The 17,420-nt window shown below is 44.7% G+C and overlaps 1 protein-coding gene across 1 annotated transcript in view; it reads left to right on the forward strand.

The window, feature by feature from the left end:
- The first annotated feature begins 200 nt into the window (after positions 1-200).
- Positions 201-17,420, forward strand: part of LOC147636265 (transcription factor GTE9-like) — a 33,151-nt gene continuing 15,931 nt past the window's right edge. Inside the window, exons 1-10 of the mRNA XM_086801708.1 lie at positions 201-337; positions 741-899; positions 2,751-3,357; positions 3,463-4,337; positions 4,427-4,469; positions 4,556-4,687; positions 4,939-5,027; positions 5,243-5,312; positions 5,444-5,518; positions 5,611-5,729. Of these exons, the coding sequence (XP_086657834.1) occupies positions 849-899; positions 2,751-3,357; positions 3,463-4,337; positions 4,427-4,469; positions 4,556-4,687; positions 4,939-5,027; positions 5,243-5,312; positions 5,444-5,518; positions 5,611-5,729 (2,061 nt within the window). The 5' untranslated portion in view covers positions 201-337; positions 741-848. The remainder of the gene's footprint in view (positions 338-740; positions 900-2,750; positions 3,358-3,462; positions 4,338-4,426; positions 4,470-4,555; positions 4,688-4,938; positions 5,028-5,242; positions 5,313-5,443; positions 5,519-5,610; positions 5,730-17,420) is intronic.

The following is a 17,420-nucleotide window of genomic DNA, read 5'->3' on the forward strand; positions in this document are numbered from 1 at the left end:
TTGGCCGACCGGGCAATCCGACGTGGAAAAGATGAAAGCCGTCGGATCCGTGGGGCAGCTTTTTCAGGGCAGCCTGAGGGGCCGTTAGATGGCTAGATGGGATTGGACGGCTGGGATGATGGAAACGCGAGCCGTTGGATGGGAAACGAGATCGACGGTGAAGAGGAGCCCGAGTTTGTATATAATGAGGTGCCGGCCCGGTAACGGGTGCTCTATTCTTTCATTCTTTCATTCTCTCTCTTCTCCTCTTCGTTTCTCTCTCTTGTTTTTCCTTTTCTTTGCAGATTGTCTCCCGTCGCAGGGGCAGAAAAACAGCCCGCTGTCCGCCATTGTCAAGGTAATTTCTCTCTCCTTCCTTCTCTCCTTCCTCTCTCTTCTGCCCACTCACTCCGCTTGTTGAATTCTGCCGAAACCCTAATCCTTTGTAGAAACCCTAGCCCTCTGCTGATGCCTTATCCCTCCGCAAACAACTGCAGAAACCCTAATCCTCTGCAGATGCTGGAACCCTCCGCAGAAATCTGCAGTAACCCTAAGCCTTTGTCGAAGTCCTAACCCTTCGCACAAATCCCAACCTTTTGCAGTAGCCCTCAAAGCCGACTGGCTTTAAAGAACTCTAAGTAATTAATAACGCAAAAGTCAAGCGAAACCTCATCGCTGTTGAGAAACCCTAAAATTTATCACTCTTGAGAAACCCTCACATAGCAAGTAAATTAAGTCTTGGGAAACCCTACTTTTTGCAGGAACCCGATCTGCGGAAACCCTAATGTACAACGCAGTGGGAAGCCTGGACACATCCTAATCTTGCCGAAGCGTCATGGAACGATCATTTCGGAAGTTTACGAAGAGCCATGGGAAGCGGGGAAGAGAAAATAGAGCAGACCCCCACCCCCGTTCTGCAGGTACTTCATGTACACAGGAAAGACCGTGGCCATCTGCGCAGTCTCCGTTTGTTCCTTGGAAATTGCCATGCGGGATCTGTACACATCAGCTAATTTGGAACAGATGCAAGACCGGAATAGGTCACGACGTGGTGAAATTGGAATAAATCACGATGTGCTGACGAACCTTCTCGTGCCCTACATGCAGAAAGGGGAATGACTTAGAAGCCTGTCATTCACTAGCTCTTCATGGATTCTCGAGAATCCTTGATCGGCTGTTTTTCGGAACGAACCTCATGGATTGCTTGTTCTGCAACCATTGTCTCATCGATCTGTGATCCCAAAATCCTGTCAACACCTCAGGAACCTGAAATCTTTAGGTTTGCAGTAACTGCAAGGGCCCCTTATGTGCAGGAGGTGCAGAGACTCCTGTCCTGCAGATTGCTTCTGATCTGCTTCAGATACATTAAAAACAAAGTAGAAATTCTGTGAAATCCTAGATTTATAGTAAATCCACGCCAATACTGCATTGTCAGTGGGCCTGGCCTTAACTTTTTGCGCAAATATCACTCCTGATAAGTTGTACCTTTAGCAATATTGTTGAGCTACAAAATCCTACAACTGTAATCTCACTCTTTCCAGATTGTAATGTATGCTAAGGAAAATAGGTATCTTGTGCACCATTGCATTATTGCAACACTCCCATGGTACAATGTCTTAATGAACTACAGGATGGTGGCTTGGATCAAGTGTGGCTGGTTTACATACAGAGTTTATCAGCGATCTTTAGGTTTTGATATCAGATCTTTCACGGTGTGTTTGGTTGCTGAACATGGACCTGCATAGAAGCAAACTAATTCCACTGCTATACTGATGATCTTTCCAGACGTCTACTGATGGCCCTATTGTGATTCAATGTTGAATTGAGTCGTCTTTCTGGCTATGTACATTTCTGTGGCAATATGAGGCTCAGTGTCTTGTTCCTTTAGAAGAATTTCAGGTTTTTGTTGTGAAGGAATATTGAAGGGAGGGTGTGGGGTGGGCATATCGGAATGGTAACATTCAAATGCATGCACAGTGTGAATAACAGAATGTAAGAAGAGAGGGTTATCCATTTAGCTGTAGACTTCGGGTTTATAGAGCCCCAGCAAGATGAGACATAACCGGCCTGGCTTTAAGTGGAGTTGCTTGCTCATGTCAATGCCCGTCATTCCTCGTAACCAAATGCACTCCCTCATCTCCAGTACTGGATTTGGGAGTTGCTGAGACCCATCCCTTGGAATGTCCATGTAGTCATGAGATCAATTGGCACTGCCCAAATTTAGTAGCTCTAGCGGCTTATAAGAGAAATTGGCATCAACTTCCATTTTTTTCAAAAAAAGGTTTTCACGAGCAAACTTTTGGTTCACTGTCACGTATCAAAAATTGTCATAAGACCTTTTATGTCGTCCAACTCCAGTAATGCAGCCGTACAAACTTGTAAGAATGTTAAATGAGAATTCAAATTGAATGATTTCCCATCGATTTGCCCTGTAAGCTGTGCCCCCTTCATTGTTTTCCTTACCCTCTCTACTCTCCTCCACCGCTACTCACCATTTTACCCGCCTACCAAACCTTTCATTGGTGACTACTGCTCTCTTCATTTGGCTTCCTAGCCTCCATGGCATCCACCATTTGGCAAGCCCTCTTGGCATCCCCTTGTCCTAGAACGAGCCATTGCTTTCTGACTTTTATCATTGTAAATGTGACCATTTTCATTTTCAGAAGTGACACTTAAATGTTCTAGAATGAGATCTGTCTCTTACTAGATATTTATAGTGGATGCTGGAATGTGAACAACATACTAATCTAAATGTTTTTGCTTAATTGCAGAGGGGCAGGAAGAGCTTCCCTAATCAAAGTCAATTTGCATGCAGTAAAAGTTCCTCAAGCAGTCCATCATACATGGCATCCACATCCACCCTGTACGCAACGTATGAAAACCATCATAACATACACAGAGTGAGTCATAACTCTATGAAGAAAAGCCAGCACCAGCACCCTTCAAGGAGTTACTCTCTTGATCATCCTTTGAGTTTTTACGGCCTCGAGACCGTTGGAGAATCCGACGCACGAAGCCAAAGGACAGCAGAGGTCTGCCATGATCGACCATATACCCTCTCTGAAACAGCATCAGAGGACTCTTGCAGTATGAAAAGGAACCTTATGGGTAAATGCAACACTCCTGTGGATGCTTGCAACTCAGCGGCAGCATATTTCAGCTCCAAAAACTCCCTCACCACCAGGGCTGAAAGGAATCAGTTAAGGAAGCAGTTGAAGTCGGAGTTGGATCAAGTTCAGAATTTAATCTCAAGATTGGAAGCCCGGGAGTTTGATCTCAGGAGTTTCTTGCAGATGCCTGAGCTTGAGAACAATGGGTCTTCGTCAAAGTCAGTCTGTGAGCCAACGTATGCTCGAGGGGAGTTTTCTGAAAGTAAAGGTAGGTTTTTCTGTGGACCCAACGTTGTTGTCTCTGATCTGTATCCAGAAGCCAACTTCAAAGAGAAGCGGACTTCTAAGGCCAATCAACTTTACTCCCATGCAGATTTTGTGCTAGGTGAGGAACGGATGCTGGTCTTTGAGAAGCCGAAAGCAAAAGGGGGTGTGAAACGAGCCTTACATCTGAACGCGGATTTGCAAGTCCCGAAGCGGCAGAAGTTTGATTCTAATGCCAAGAAGGTAGCTGACTTGATGAGACAGTGTGGCACAATTTTAAAGAAACTCAGAACTCACAAGTATAGCTGGGTTTTCAATAATCCAGTCGATTTTGTAGCGCTTCAAATCCCTGATTATCCAATGATAATCAAACAACCCATGGATTTGGGAACCATAAAGTCCAAGCTAGAGTATCATGAGTACAATTCCCCACTGGAGTTTGCAGCAGATGTAAGATTGACATTTGCAAATGCCATGAAATTCAATCCTAAGGGCCACGATGTCCATTTCATGGCAGAGTTCTTGTTGAAGGTATTCGAAGACAGATGGAAGGGCTTGGACAAGAAACTCAAACAGCTGAATCTGCATTCTGATAGCACAATGAGGAGATATCATGAATCAGCTAAGACGGTGGTACAAAATTCATGTCCCACAGCTTCTGCTACTCACTCGGGTGCTGCCAGAGGCCATAACCAGTCAAAGTCAGCAGACGATGATGGAACCACACGCCAAATGACATATGAAGAGAAGCAGATTTTGAGCCAGATGCTGGAGGAAGTCCCAATGGACAAGTTGGATCAAGTTATGGCAATCATAAAGCGAAAGGATCCTGATGTTAAGCCAGTAGATGGTGAAGTAACAATTGAAATAGATTGTTTGGATTCGGTTTCGTTGTGGGAACTTTACAATCTGCTAAAACATCCGAAAACGGCTAGTAAATCGATATGTCAAGACTCCAAGCAGCCAGATGGTGAAATTATTCAGGTGCTATTTTGTGTCCATATAAATTTTATTGATCGTAATAGTTTTCATCTGTTTCGCTTAAGCCATTTTGTGTTGGTGCATATTTGCAGCCACTTTCTGGAGTTGGCAACCTCTCTAGATCTGCGTTTGGGGGTGAGTGGCATATAGTTTTTTTGTAATGAGGCTGGCAGTATCTCTGATGGACTTGCAGTGTCCCTAATTTCTGCAAATGATTACAGAGGGTGATGCCAAAGATGAGGAGGTTGACATTGGCGTTGACGTGCCCACCACGAGCTATGCGCCTGTCGACATCGACAAAGATGCAGCCAGCGCAAGTAGCAGCTCTAGTAGTGACTCATCATCTTGTAGTGGTTTGTATTTGTACTAGTCTCTTGTAATGCCTGCTTTTTTGTTATGCTTGTAACTGCTTATGATATGTCCATGGTTGTAAGGGTTTCGCCCCCCAGGGTAAGGACCTGGTTTCATTACCTGCCAGCGTAAACCCATGGGATGCTCTGTAACTCTACATATTGTACATCCCACAAAAGAGAATAATTTTTTATAGCGCGTTGTAGGCATAAATTCTTATGTATTGCCAGTGGCGCTTTCAAATTCCTTGCAGATTCTGATACTGGCAGCACATCCGGGAGTGAGTCAGATGCAGATGATGCTCAATCTCGTGGGTCTGGATCAAAGGTTTCTCCTGGAAAGGTGTGGGAGGGTTCTCTTTGCCATTGAAATGAGAAGGTTCAATCAGGCTTGCCTGGTTAATTTTTCCTTTTGCATCTGTTACAATCTTTTTTTAACCTTTCCGCTTATAGGCATAGATACCTCTGTGTATGTATAAAGTTTGTGAACTTGATGTGGAGGAGGCTGAAAATTAGTGCCCTTCCTTGTGGACTGTGTCCATCCTTCCGCCACTGCAGGAACCCGTGGGTTCAGGTGCTGTCTGCGAGCCAAGGGGCAGCCCCACCCCGAAGATGGATGATGCAAAAAGTGCGTGTGCCCACAAGACACACAGTTGCAGTTTCTTATAAATACTGTGGGCAAACTTTGAAAAACTCAAGTGCTCTAAAATTCTTCTGTTGTGAAAGTGTTTCTAATGGAATGTGTGATGTTGTGAGCAGGACCTGTGAGTGATTTAGACGAGGAGATTTCCCTGACCAGACCAGCTGGCATGGATGGAGAGTTAAATCAAAGAGGTGGTTTCTTTTGCAAGGGGATGATCATGCCTTGATATACACAGGTCACTTCTCTCAAAATATTGAAGGAGAGGACTTATTTTTGGGTGCAGGTGAAACTGGCGCCCCAGAATACCAGCTCCAAGAAAGGCTTCTTCGAGCAGCTCTTTTGAAGAATCGATTTGCTGATACCATTTTGAAAGCTAGGGAGAAAACTCTACCACTGGCCAAGGTACTTGCTGTTTTGGATCACTACCTATGCTTTTGCTATGCAAATCGATTGCAGCCTCTAATTTATATTTTAATGTAAAGGGCCTTAAAGCATCCTCACATGTCACATGTAAGGTGTTGAGCCCCTTCTGTTGGGGCTGTAGAACCTATGCTTTTGGTGTAAGTCGATATCCTCGTCACTATCTTGTGTTCTTAGTTTGTGCTTTTACCCCATGACTGTCTGATCCAATCTTAGTCACCTAGTAACTACGTATAGAAAGCCACTATCTTGGGCCTCTAGCACCTATGCTTTTGCTATGCAAATCGATTGCAGCCTCTAATTTATATTTTAATGTAAAGGGCCTTAAAGCATCCTCACATGTCACATGTAAGGCGTTGAGCCCCCTTCTGTTGGGGCTGTAGAACCTATGCTTTTGGTGTCAATTGATCTCCTCCTCACTATCTTGTTGTTCTACCACCTATGCTTTAACTACGTGAATGGATCTCAGCCTCTAGGTTATATTTGTAAAGCCCTAGAGCATCCTCACATGTAAGGCGTTCAGGATTTTAAAACATGGGACACCAGGAGCCACTGTGAGCGTCCCCCTAGCACCTATGCTTTTGCTATGCAAATCGATTGCAGCCTCTAATTTATATTTTAATGTAAAGGGCCTTAAAGCATCCTCACATGTCACATGTAAGGCGTTGAGCCCCTTCTGTTGGGGCTGTAGAACCTATGCTTTTGGTGTAAATTGATCTCCTCCTCACTATCTTGTTCTTCTACCACCTATGTTTTAACTACGTGAATGGATCTCAGCCTCTAGGTTATATTTGTAAAGCCCTAGAGCATCCTCACATGTAAGGCGTTAAGGATTTTAAAACATGGGACACCAGGAGCTGCTGTGAGTGTCCCCCGCTTGAAGTGCGTGTGCTTGCCGCCATCACTGTCTCCCCCCCCTCCCTGTTTGCCTTCGCCGTCTCTCCTGCGCCTCGCCCTCCTTCGCACTGTCGCCCCAGCGAGTCCCCGTGCTCGCCCTCTGCACCCCCCCTTTCCCACCCGCTCACCTCCTTCGCGCCTCGCAGCCTCCTCCCTGCGAGTCCCCCGCCCTTGCTACCCAGCTCGCCGCCATAGCCCCCTCCCTCTCTTGCTCCCCCCCCCCCCCCCCAGGTTGGCTGTCGCTCCCCCTTTCTCTTTCCTACCCGTTGCCACCTGTTTCCCTGCCCTCTCCTGCGCGCTGCTTCCCACCCCCCTCCTTTGCCTCCCTCCCTCCTCTCCCTTGCCTCCCTCCTGTCCCTTGCGGCCTCTCCTGTCCTTCCCCCTGTCTCCCTTTTGGCTTCGCCTCTCCATTCTCACCTCTTTCCCTCTGTCCTTATCATACTGTTTTTTCAATTCTTGGGTTATATCTTTCGGCAAGCTTCGGCCTCTTCTGGTCTTCACCCCTTAGGAGGACTCCATGGCAACCGCTTCGTCATCCCATCCGAGGCCGTTGTCCCTTGCCTACCCTTCTCACAAGCGGACCTCCAGCTCCTCGCTTCGACAATTGCATCCCTAGTGCGTCCCCCGCTCAAAGTACGTGTGCTTGTCCCCCCCTCCCTGTTTGCCTTCGTCGTCTCTCCTCCCCTTTGTGCCTCGCCCTCTGTCATGTGCACAATGTGTCTACCGTGTGCTACACGCACACAAGACTAGCTTCGAGGTTTGGGGAAGCTTGGAACTAGGCAGGCAGATTAGCGAGCTGAGTTAGAGATAGACTAACGGGCGGCCACCCAAGTATGGAAGGGCGGGCGCCCAAGTGTGGACGCCCGATGATCGGCCAAGAGCCTATAAAAAAGTGGCCAAGGTTAGTCATTAGTCATATAGAGTCTCGCATGATTTGTGAGAGCTCTATGGTCTGGAGTCTGGATCTAGTGCAGACGTGCACTTGCTTCATGCAGCCGAGGACGGCAGCAGTGTGGAGGCTCGTGAGGGTAGCTTCGTGGCGGTATGGGACGTCACGAGGTAGAGATTGGTTGGTACGTCCATCTAGTTAGCTCAGCTTGTGGCTTCGTGGGTTAGTCAAGTCTGTGGGCTTGCCCACGGCTGTCGTGGTTGGGAGGTGAGTCAGGCCTGCACCCCTTCTTGTTTGTGTGGTTTGTTTGCAGGTTTCGAGGAGGAACGTTCTACGAGGAGATCCTTTGGGGATTTGACAGTGGTATCAGAGCATGTCTCGTGAACGAGCAAGTCGGTAGGTAGAGAAGATGAGGTCGAAGATAGGTATGTGTTCAAGAAGCTTGCTGTTTTGTTTATGCATACTGCTGTTTTTTCAGATTAGTATGTGCTTTTTCATCAAAGAAACCCGTGATGATAGAGATGGTGGTCTAGTAGGGTTGTTTTGCATAGCAAGAAGAAGGTTGGATGCGTTTTTGCAGTCGCATGAACAGTTGAGAGAGAAACAAAAAAGCATGGCGGCTTTTGTTGGTAAGAGAGAGAGAGAGAAAGAGAGAGAAGTTCGTTGGCTGTTGTATGCACAGTCGGGTGCTGGTTGGGTGCTGCTGGTCTCGTGCAGTTTGGTGCTGTCGACTGTTGTGGGCGCATGCATATAGGCGGACATCACCACTGTATAGGTGACAGCGTCAGCCAGGCGGCGCCAGCGCACATGTGCAGTCGTCATGGGCTATGCAGGCCGGTAGACGGGCCAGGTATGTGTGCAGGCGCAGGCAAGCGCTGGTGCGCAGGCGGCACATCCGCAGTCGGCTCTGTACACAAGCCGGTTGTAGGCGGCAGGAAGGCACTGCAGAAAAAAGCGAAAGCAGGTGTTGGGTGGTTAGCATTTGTTTTTTTAATTTTTATAAAAAAAACATTGAACGAAGATCCACCTACGCTACCTTTCTTTCGTTTTTTTAAAGATAAACCTTATAAGAGGGGTTTTAAGACTTTAAAGCTTAAAAGTGTTAAAAAAAAAAGAATATATATATATATATATATATATATATATATATATATATATATATAAACACAAAAGCAAAAGCTCAAGTTTGCTTTTGGGAAAGCTTATATAAACCCCTTAAGTGGGCTTCTTGCCACACATCTCTCAAGTTTTCAAGCTCTCAAGCTCTCAGGTTCTCTAGCACTATTCTTGTGCAAGATCGAATTTTCTCTCCTTGTCCTCTTCAAGATGTCGATCCAAGAATCCGAGTTGGAGCCCCTTATCGAATGCGAAGGCCAGCTGGCTACGGAAGATACCGATGCCGATCTTTTTGATGATTATGTGTTAAAATCGGATTTCCAAGAGTTTGAAGTGGCTCTTGAAGCTTCTTCTTTGGAACGTCAGGCACAAATCGCCGCACAAATGCAGGCTTTGCAGAACTCTCTCTCTCTCTTTTGACCACTACCCTATCTACTCTTTCGGGTATGGATACCTTGGCCTCTGCTTTAGGCTCCAACATTACTCCGGAACAGTTCAGGGGCGAGCAAAAGCAACGTACCAAGGAGATAGTGGACACTTGGCTACATAAGTGGCAAGTCCATTTTCAGTTCCATCCATATGATGATGGGAAAAAGATCCAGTTAGCAGCAGGTTTCCTCTCAGGCAAAGCTTTGCTTTGGCGGAAGGAACTCAACCCTAAGTCAACGACTTGGGCACAATTCGAAGATGTCTTCAAGAAAGAATTCCTCAAGAAAGAGGATGATTATGATGTGGTTGCCCGGTTTACAGCTTTGACCTTGATCTCACAGCATCTCACGTATGAGGTCTACCTCCAGAAATTTAGAGACTTGCAGATGAAAGCTACGAAGATGGATCCCACAACTCTTTTGGGATTCTTCGTAGCCGGTTTACCCGACTCATACCGTTTATAGGTTAAAAATAACAAATGCAAAACTTTGGACGAGGCCATTCATTCAGCTCGTTTCTATGATGATACAATGATCTCTTCCAAGTCTAAACCCGTTATCGAGCAGGGAAACAAGCACAAAAGAAAGTTCTCCGCACCAATGGCTAACACGACTGAAGGAAAGTCTTCGGACCAACCTTCGAAGAATTCAAGTTCGACACTAGCGAAGAAGAAACGTCTCCTTAAAGCTTTGAAGCTCAAGAAGGAGAGACATTGTTTCATCCTCGAAGAAAAAGGACACATGCGTAACGAGTGCCCGAAGCAAAAGGGTCCAAAGACCAATACAAGACCCAAGCCAAAGGCAGCCAACCAATTGTCTTTGACAGGTACGTCAATTACTGTACTTTCTCGCCTTAGTACATGTTCTGATTGTTTGTTCAACTCTAAAGTTTTTGGCTTGCATGATCTTCTCCGAGTTTATGGAGAAGTGAATGGCCATAGAATCCACATTCTTCTAGACCTTGTTGGCAGCTCACACAACTTTGTTAACTACAAACTTGTGCAGAAATTGAGTCCTGATACGACACCCAGTGATCATACCTATGAGGTACGCCTACCTGCGGGTCGGTAAGTATGGGATCGAAAGGTGGAGATGCTAGCAATCCGGATTCAGGACTACAAAGATACTTTGGAATGCTATATCATGCACCTAGAACATGTAGACTTGTTATTAGGGATTGAGTGGTTTAAGACTCTTCAAGTCCAGATAGATTGGTCTAGTCATATTTTTTCTTTTCAACATAGGAACACCCAGTATAGTATCTTAGGTGATTGTATACATCTCTCTCAGGGACCTCTTGTAAATACAGTTGATTTTGAAAATATAATGGATTCTTCTTTGTATACTGCTTTCCATTGTGTATTGATTTCACTTTCTTCATTTCTCATTCCTTCCATGGATGTCAGTGAATTAAGTGTATTTGAAAGCAACGAATTACAGAAGATACTTGATTCATTTCAAGATGATCATCGTATTGACTTGATCCTCGATGCTCATCCTGTCAGTATTCCACCTTATAGGATGAGCCACGGAAGATGAGTTGGCTAAACAACTCAAAGATTATTTGAGGATGGGCCAGATTCGTCCGAGTAAATCACCTTGGGGTGCACCTGTGTTGCTTAGGAGAATGTGTATAGATTACAAGAGATTGAATAAGCTGACAATTAAGAACCGTTATCCTCTCCCTAGATCAGATAACCTGATTGACCGGTTAGCATGAGCAAAATATTTCACGAAGATAGATTTACGTACTGGCTATCACGAGATACGTATTCATGAAAGGCATGTCGAAAGAACCGCCTTTCGGACTAGGTATGGTCATTACGAGTTTCTCGTATTACCTTTTGGGTTAACCAATGCTTCAGCCACTTTCCAGCAAATGATGAACGATCTTTTTCGTGAACATTTGGGAAAATTTGTGATTGTGTTCCTGGATGATATTTTGATATATAGTCGTACTCTTGAGGATCATGTTAGACACCTCACGATTGTCTTATCTATTTTAAGACAGAAACGACTATATGCTAAGTTAAGTAAATGTGAGTTTTTTATGACAGACGTCATTTACTTGGGACACAAGATCACTAGAGATGGATTGAGCATTGACTATGACCGAGTTCAGAAGGTTCTGGACTGGTCTATACCACAAACAGTGAAACAACTTAGTTCTTTTCTCGGTTTTGTTGTTTTTCTTCGAAAATCTGTGCGGGAGTACTCTCAGCTCACACCACCGATGACCGACTTGTTGAAAGGTCATGGACGTAAGTCAAATCAGCCTATCACTTGGAATAACGATTTGGATATGGCCTTCCGACTTTTGAAAGATAAAGTCAAGGAAGCACCTATCTTAGCATTACCCGATCCTAGTCGGCCTTATGTTCTTGAAACTGAGGCCAGTGACTATGCCATCGGGGTTGCTTTATTTCAAGATGGTAGATGTCACCAGCCTGGACATTTCCGAGTCTGAAAGAGGTTTGGTGGACTCCAGGATGTTTAAATATTTGGAAAGTACAAGCTTTGGGAATGGGGGATTATCCTAGAATACAAAGGACCACACTCCTAAAATTTAGGAGAGTTGCTATTTTTGGCCAGACTCCGATGGAAATTCTGTTCGCGTCATTACATCTGGAATTGAGCAGATACCAAGAGTTGGCAAAGTGCCTATGACAGAATGTCTACCAGTTGGGATATTTTTAGAGGTAAAGATTATGGAAGGACCCATCTCTTAGATTGGGACATGTGGCAAGAAAGTGGACCAAAGTGAGACAAGTGGCCTGACACTTGTTAGAAAAAGGATCAAAGTGAGACAAGTGGCCTCACACTTGTCACTTCAGCTATTGTGTGGCTCTCCACTTGTCATCGTAGCCTTCTCTTGCCATTTTAGCTCATGGGAGGCCCAAATCTATAAATTGGAGCCCTCTCTCTTCATTAATGGAGGCTCTCTTGCTGCACACTAGCCTCTACCACCGTTGAAGGCTTCTCTAATGATGGCTACTCTCTTTCTCTCTCTCTTGAAGGCTGCCCATGAAGAATACTGGCTGTTGGGGACTGTTTTGGAGGCTTCCATCGCGAAGAAATACTGAAGGCAAGGGTATTCAATCATTTATTATGATTTCTAGCCATTGTATGTGTTGTACCAGCATTTGTACTTGCTGTACCTGCTGTACCTACCACCGTACCAACTGTATCAGCTTCTGTACTTGCTGTACCAGCCACTGTACCGGCTGTACCAGCCACTGTACTTGTTGTACCAGCTTTTGTACCAGCTGTACCAGCTTTTGTACCAGCTGTACCAGCTGTACCAGCCACCGTACCGGCTGTACCAGCCATTGTACTTGCTGTACCGGCTGAATGGAGAGTTGTACTTGCTGTACTCTTTCTATTGCATGAAGACCCGTGGTTTTTGGGGAAGAATCAGTACCCACACGGAGGTATATGGATTATATTGTTGGCTCGACATTTCTACAGCCTATGTTCCGGCTCAGTTGCCTTGTGTTGGGCTGTGTTATGGCATTTGTATATGGATAATCCGGCATCTCCCGTGGGGAGAGTAAGGCCCTCAAAGCTTGTACATGATATTATTCTCCTTGGGTAATAAAATACTCCAAGGGGGGGGTTGGCCCATTCCGGCCTCTATGCGGTGTCACACGTGCAAGCTCCATTTTCAGCATTTATGGATGTTTTGTCCAGCTTTATGTTTTATGCAAAGTGATGATGGATATGTGTTAAGGCTGTGGCCATGTTTAAATGTTTTAATATGCATTGATGGTATCAACAAGTGTGTCAAAGGCCCTAGTCCCCCGGGCACCGCCGCGAGTTACATTGGTATTAGAGCCAGGTTTTCTTGGAAGCGGAGGCTTCCTTCTATCAATAACGAAGAGAAAAGATCTCAAGTGGGGACCACACTTACCATCATTGGTGTTAAGCATGGCCAGCCGCTTCATAGCTTATGAAGCAAGAGCATGAGCATGAGCAGTAGACAGCTTGTTGATCTAAGGATTTATGAATTCACAGAATTTTATCGTGAGAGTGTGAAGTTGGCTTTATGTGCACACATTTAGCACTCTTTCCATATGGATATTGTGGATTATATTATCAAGCTTACAGGCAAGCTATATGGAGATATATCTCAGGATATCTTAAGGATATGGTGACGAGATATTTCTTTTGGCTTCATGACCAACCTGGCAAAGAAAAGCTAAGTATACTTTGAGTTTGCAAAGTTGGTGCTTTGGCTATTTACTATGAAGCGTTTTTGATGTTCACTAACCCTTGTATAGCTATGCAAGGAGAAAGGTGTTGTTGTTTGTCTTGAGATGGTTTCAGGGAAACATTGTTTATGGCTCCCTTTAATGGGATGGATTATATCCATGGAGATTTCTTTCTTGGACGAGATTTATATAGATATTGGGCTTCACAAGCAATTTCTATGGACGAATCTATCCGAGTTTATAGAGAAGAAATCTTTGGATCTCATGAATATGATGCTTTTGTGGATAAAGTCCACCTCTACTCCAAGGTGTGTGGTTAGCACAGAGTATGTGGTAAGAATTATGGTATACAGGTCTATGGATTCTTGGACTTCTTTTCTAGGAATTTGGATCCATCCTCAGGTTTATGGATTATGTTTATGGCTCCCTTTTACTGAGATGGATTATTCTTTTTGGCTCCCTTTTTTTGGGATGCATTGGACTTACGGAACTCATGATTCACATACCCTGTGTAGTGTTCTCTTGTCCTACGTGCTCTCTTGAAGATTGTTTCTACCATGTGAGGGTGGAACAATAGAGAGCAGATGGAAGGGAACATGGGCACTTCAAAGGGTAGTGACAGGCACAACATACCCTGTGTAGTGTTCTCTTGTCCTACGTGCTCTCTTGAAGATTGTTTCTACTATGTGTGGGTGGAACAATAGAGAGCAGATGGAAGGGAACATGGGCACTTGAGAGGGTAGTGTGGGTTGGTGGCCGAAATGCCTATAAACTCTGTGTAGCAGAAATGCGTATGGAACACCAGGTTATCTATGCCTGCAAGTGATTGTTTTCAGGACTCCTTGTTTAGCCGCCCTGTGTAGTATTTCTCTTATCCTAAGTGCTCTTCAAGATGTTGCTACCTTGCTTGGTAGAACATAGAGCCAATGGTAGAGAATATGGGCACTGAAGTCGGGCCGGGCATCAAGGCAGCTCCTTGGTGATCTACATCGACATACCATTGTTTTCTAAATGCTGAATTTCATATGCATTGGCATGGAGGATTTAGCAATGGATGCCCGTCAAGCTATGTATTGAATTTCTCCAATAGTAATACAATTTACTCAAGGGAGGGGTCGGCCGTTCCGGCTCATTGTGTGTCTCTTGTAAGCCCACCTCTCATCCAAGGTGTGTGGTCAGAGTACCAACACGGAGTGCAAGTGGTAAAGTGGACATGACGGGACTTATGTCTATGCCAAGGGTCATGTGGACCGATGTCTTGTTGACAGGAGACTTATTGTCTCGCCCATTTACTTGGGACATGGATTATGATATCTGGACTTATGGGACTGATTTGTCTCGCCCATTTATCTTGGGACATGATTATGATATCTGGACTTATGGGACTGTTTTTGTTTCGCCCATTTATCTTGGGACATGATTTTGATATTGGTATTATGGAGACTTATTTAGTCTCGCCCATTTCTTTGGGACATGGATTCTTCAGTTATATTGGATTTTTGAGACTGTCTCGTCTCGCCCAATCGATGGGACATGATTATATCTTGAATATATGGCTTAAAGCTTAAAGTTGCGGACAACTTTTAAGAAGTTGGGGAGGATGTCACCAGCCTGGACATTTCCCAGTCTGAAAGGGGTTTGGTGGACTCCAGGATGTTTAAATATTTGGAAAGTACAAGCTTTGGGAATGGGGGATTATCCTAGAATACAAAGGACCACACTCCTAAAATTTAGGAGAGTTGCTATTTTTGGCCAGACTCCGATGGAAATTCTGTTCGCGTCATTACATCTGGAATTGAGCAGATACCAAGAGTTGGCAAAGTGCCTATGACAGAATGTCTACCAGTTGGGATATTTTTAGAGGTAAAGATTATGGAAGGACCCATCTCTTAGATTGGGACATGTGGCAAGAAAGTGGACCAAAGTGAGACAAGTGGCCTGACACTTGTTAGAAAACGGATCAAAGTGAGACAAGTGGCCTCACACTTGTCACTTCAGCTATTGTGTGGCTCTCCACTTGTCATCGTAGCCTTCTCTTGCCATTTTAGCTCATGGGAGGCCCAAATCTATAAATTGGAGCCCTCTCTCTTCATTAATGGAGGCTCTCTTGCTGCACACTAGCCTCTACCACCGTTGAAGGCTTCTCTAATGATGGCTACTCTCTCTCTCTCTCTCTCTTGAAGGCTGCCCATGAAGAATACCGGCTGTTGGGGACTGTTTTGGAGGCTTCCATCGCGAAGAAATACTGAAGGCAAGGGTATTCAATCATTTATTATGATTTCTAGCCATTGTATGTGTTGTACCAGCATTTGTACTTGCTGTACCTGCTGTACCAGTCACCGTACCAACTGTACCAGCTTCTGTACTTGTTGTACCAGCCACTGTACTTGCTGTACCAGTTGTACCAGCCACCGTACCGGCTGTACCAACCATTGTACTTGCTGTACCGGCTGAATGGAGAGTTGTACTTGCTGCACCCTTTCTATTGCATGAAGACCCGTGGTTTTTGGGGAAGAATCAGTACCCACACGGAGGTATATGGATTATATTGTTGGCTCGGCATTTCTACAACCTATGTTCCGGCTAAGTTGCCTTGTGTTGGGCTGTGTTATGGCATTTGTATATGGATAATCCGGCATCTCCCGTGGGGAGAGTAAGGCCCTCAAAGCTTGTACATGATATTATTCTCCTTGGGTAATAAAATACTCCAAGGGGGGGGTCGGCCCATTCCGGCCTCTATGCGGTGTCACACGTGCAAGCTCCATTTTCAGCATTTATGGATATTTTGTCCAGCTTTATGTTTTATGCAAAGTGATGATGGATATGTGTTAAGGCTGTGGCCATGTTTAAATGTTTTAATATGCATTGATGGTATCAACAAGTGTGTCAAAGGCCCTAGTCCCCCGGGCACCGCCGCGAGTTACAGTAGACCTGTTGCTTTTGAAAGTAAAAAGCTAGACGACACTCAATCTCGTTGGCCAACCCTTGAGAAGGAGCTTTATGCTGTGATTCACACTCTCAAGGTTTGGAGACATTATTTATATGGCTCCAAGTTTGTGGTATTGATTGATCATCAGTCAATCAAGTATGTGTGTGATGCGGATGATTTGAGAGGAAGGAAAGCTCGTTGGGCTGAGTTAATGCAAGATTTTGATTTTGAGATTCGTTATCGTAAAGGGTCCATGAATAGTGTTGCAGATGCGCTTAGCCGAATTAGAGAGGAGGAATACTTTGTCGTTCACCGAGATTTCTACTGACTTATTTCAGTCATTAAGAGGTCTTTGCAGGATTGATAGTTATTTTGGTCCATTTTGGCAGAAGATCCAGGACGGGAGCTCATTGATTGACCAAGACTCGATGATTGAATAGCCTACCATTCAGGCTGCAGGAGGCCAGTAGATGATTTGGAATGATTTACTATTCCGTAATGACAAAATTTGTGTACCACACAGATCTCGGACATTAGGTCCAAGATTCTTAAGGAGTGTCACGACGCCCCTTCTGCTGGACACCTTGGGGTACACAGAACACTATCGTTAGTAAAACACACTTTTTATTGGCCAAAGATGAAAGAGTATGTAGAAGATTATGTTCTCAAGTGTCAAATTTGTCAAGCAAATAAAGCTGAACGCTTTAGATAGAATGGGTTGTTGCATCCTTTGCAAATCCCAGGTAATAAATGGGAAAGTATTTCCATGGATTTTATTACCGGATTGCCAAGAACACATCAAGGCCACGATTCTATTTGGGTAATGGTTGATCGATTGACAAAAATGGCTAGATTTTTACCGACCCGGAAGACTATTACGGCTACGCAATTAGCATGACAGTTTATCGAGCAATTGTTTAGACTGTATGGGTTACCGCAAGACATAGTCAGTGATAGGGACTCTAAGTTTACGAGTGATTTTTGAAAACTTGTTTTCAAGAAGTTGGAAACAACTTTGAATTTGAGTTCCTCAAATCATTCTCAATCTGATGGCCAGACTGAAAGAGTGAATCAGATTTTGGAGGATGTGCTTCGAGCATATGTATCCAAAAGACAGAATTCATGGGAGGATTATCTTCCTATGTTAGAATTTGCATATAACAGTACTAAGCATACGAGTACAGGTTTTAGTCCTTTCATGCT

This window comes from Cibotium barometz, chromosome 8, assembly GCF_041138505.1.
Source record: "Cibotium barometz isolate CiBa-2024 chromosome 8, ASM4113850v1, whole genome shotgun sequence".
Classification (NCBI taxonomy): domain Eukaryota; kingdom Viridiplantae; phylum Streptophyta; class Polypodiopsida; order Cyatheales; family Cibotiaceae; genus Cibotium; species Cibotium barometz.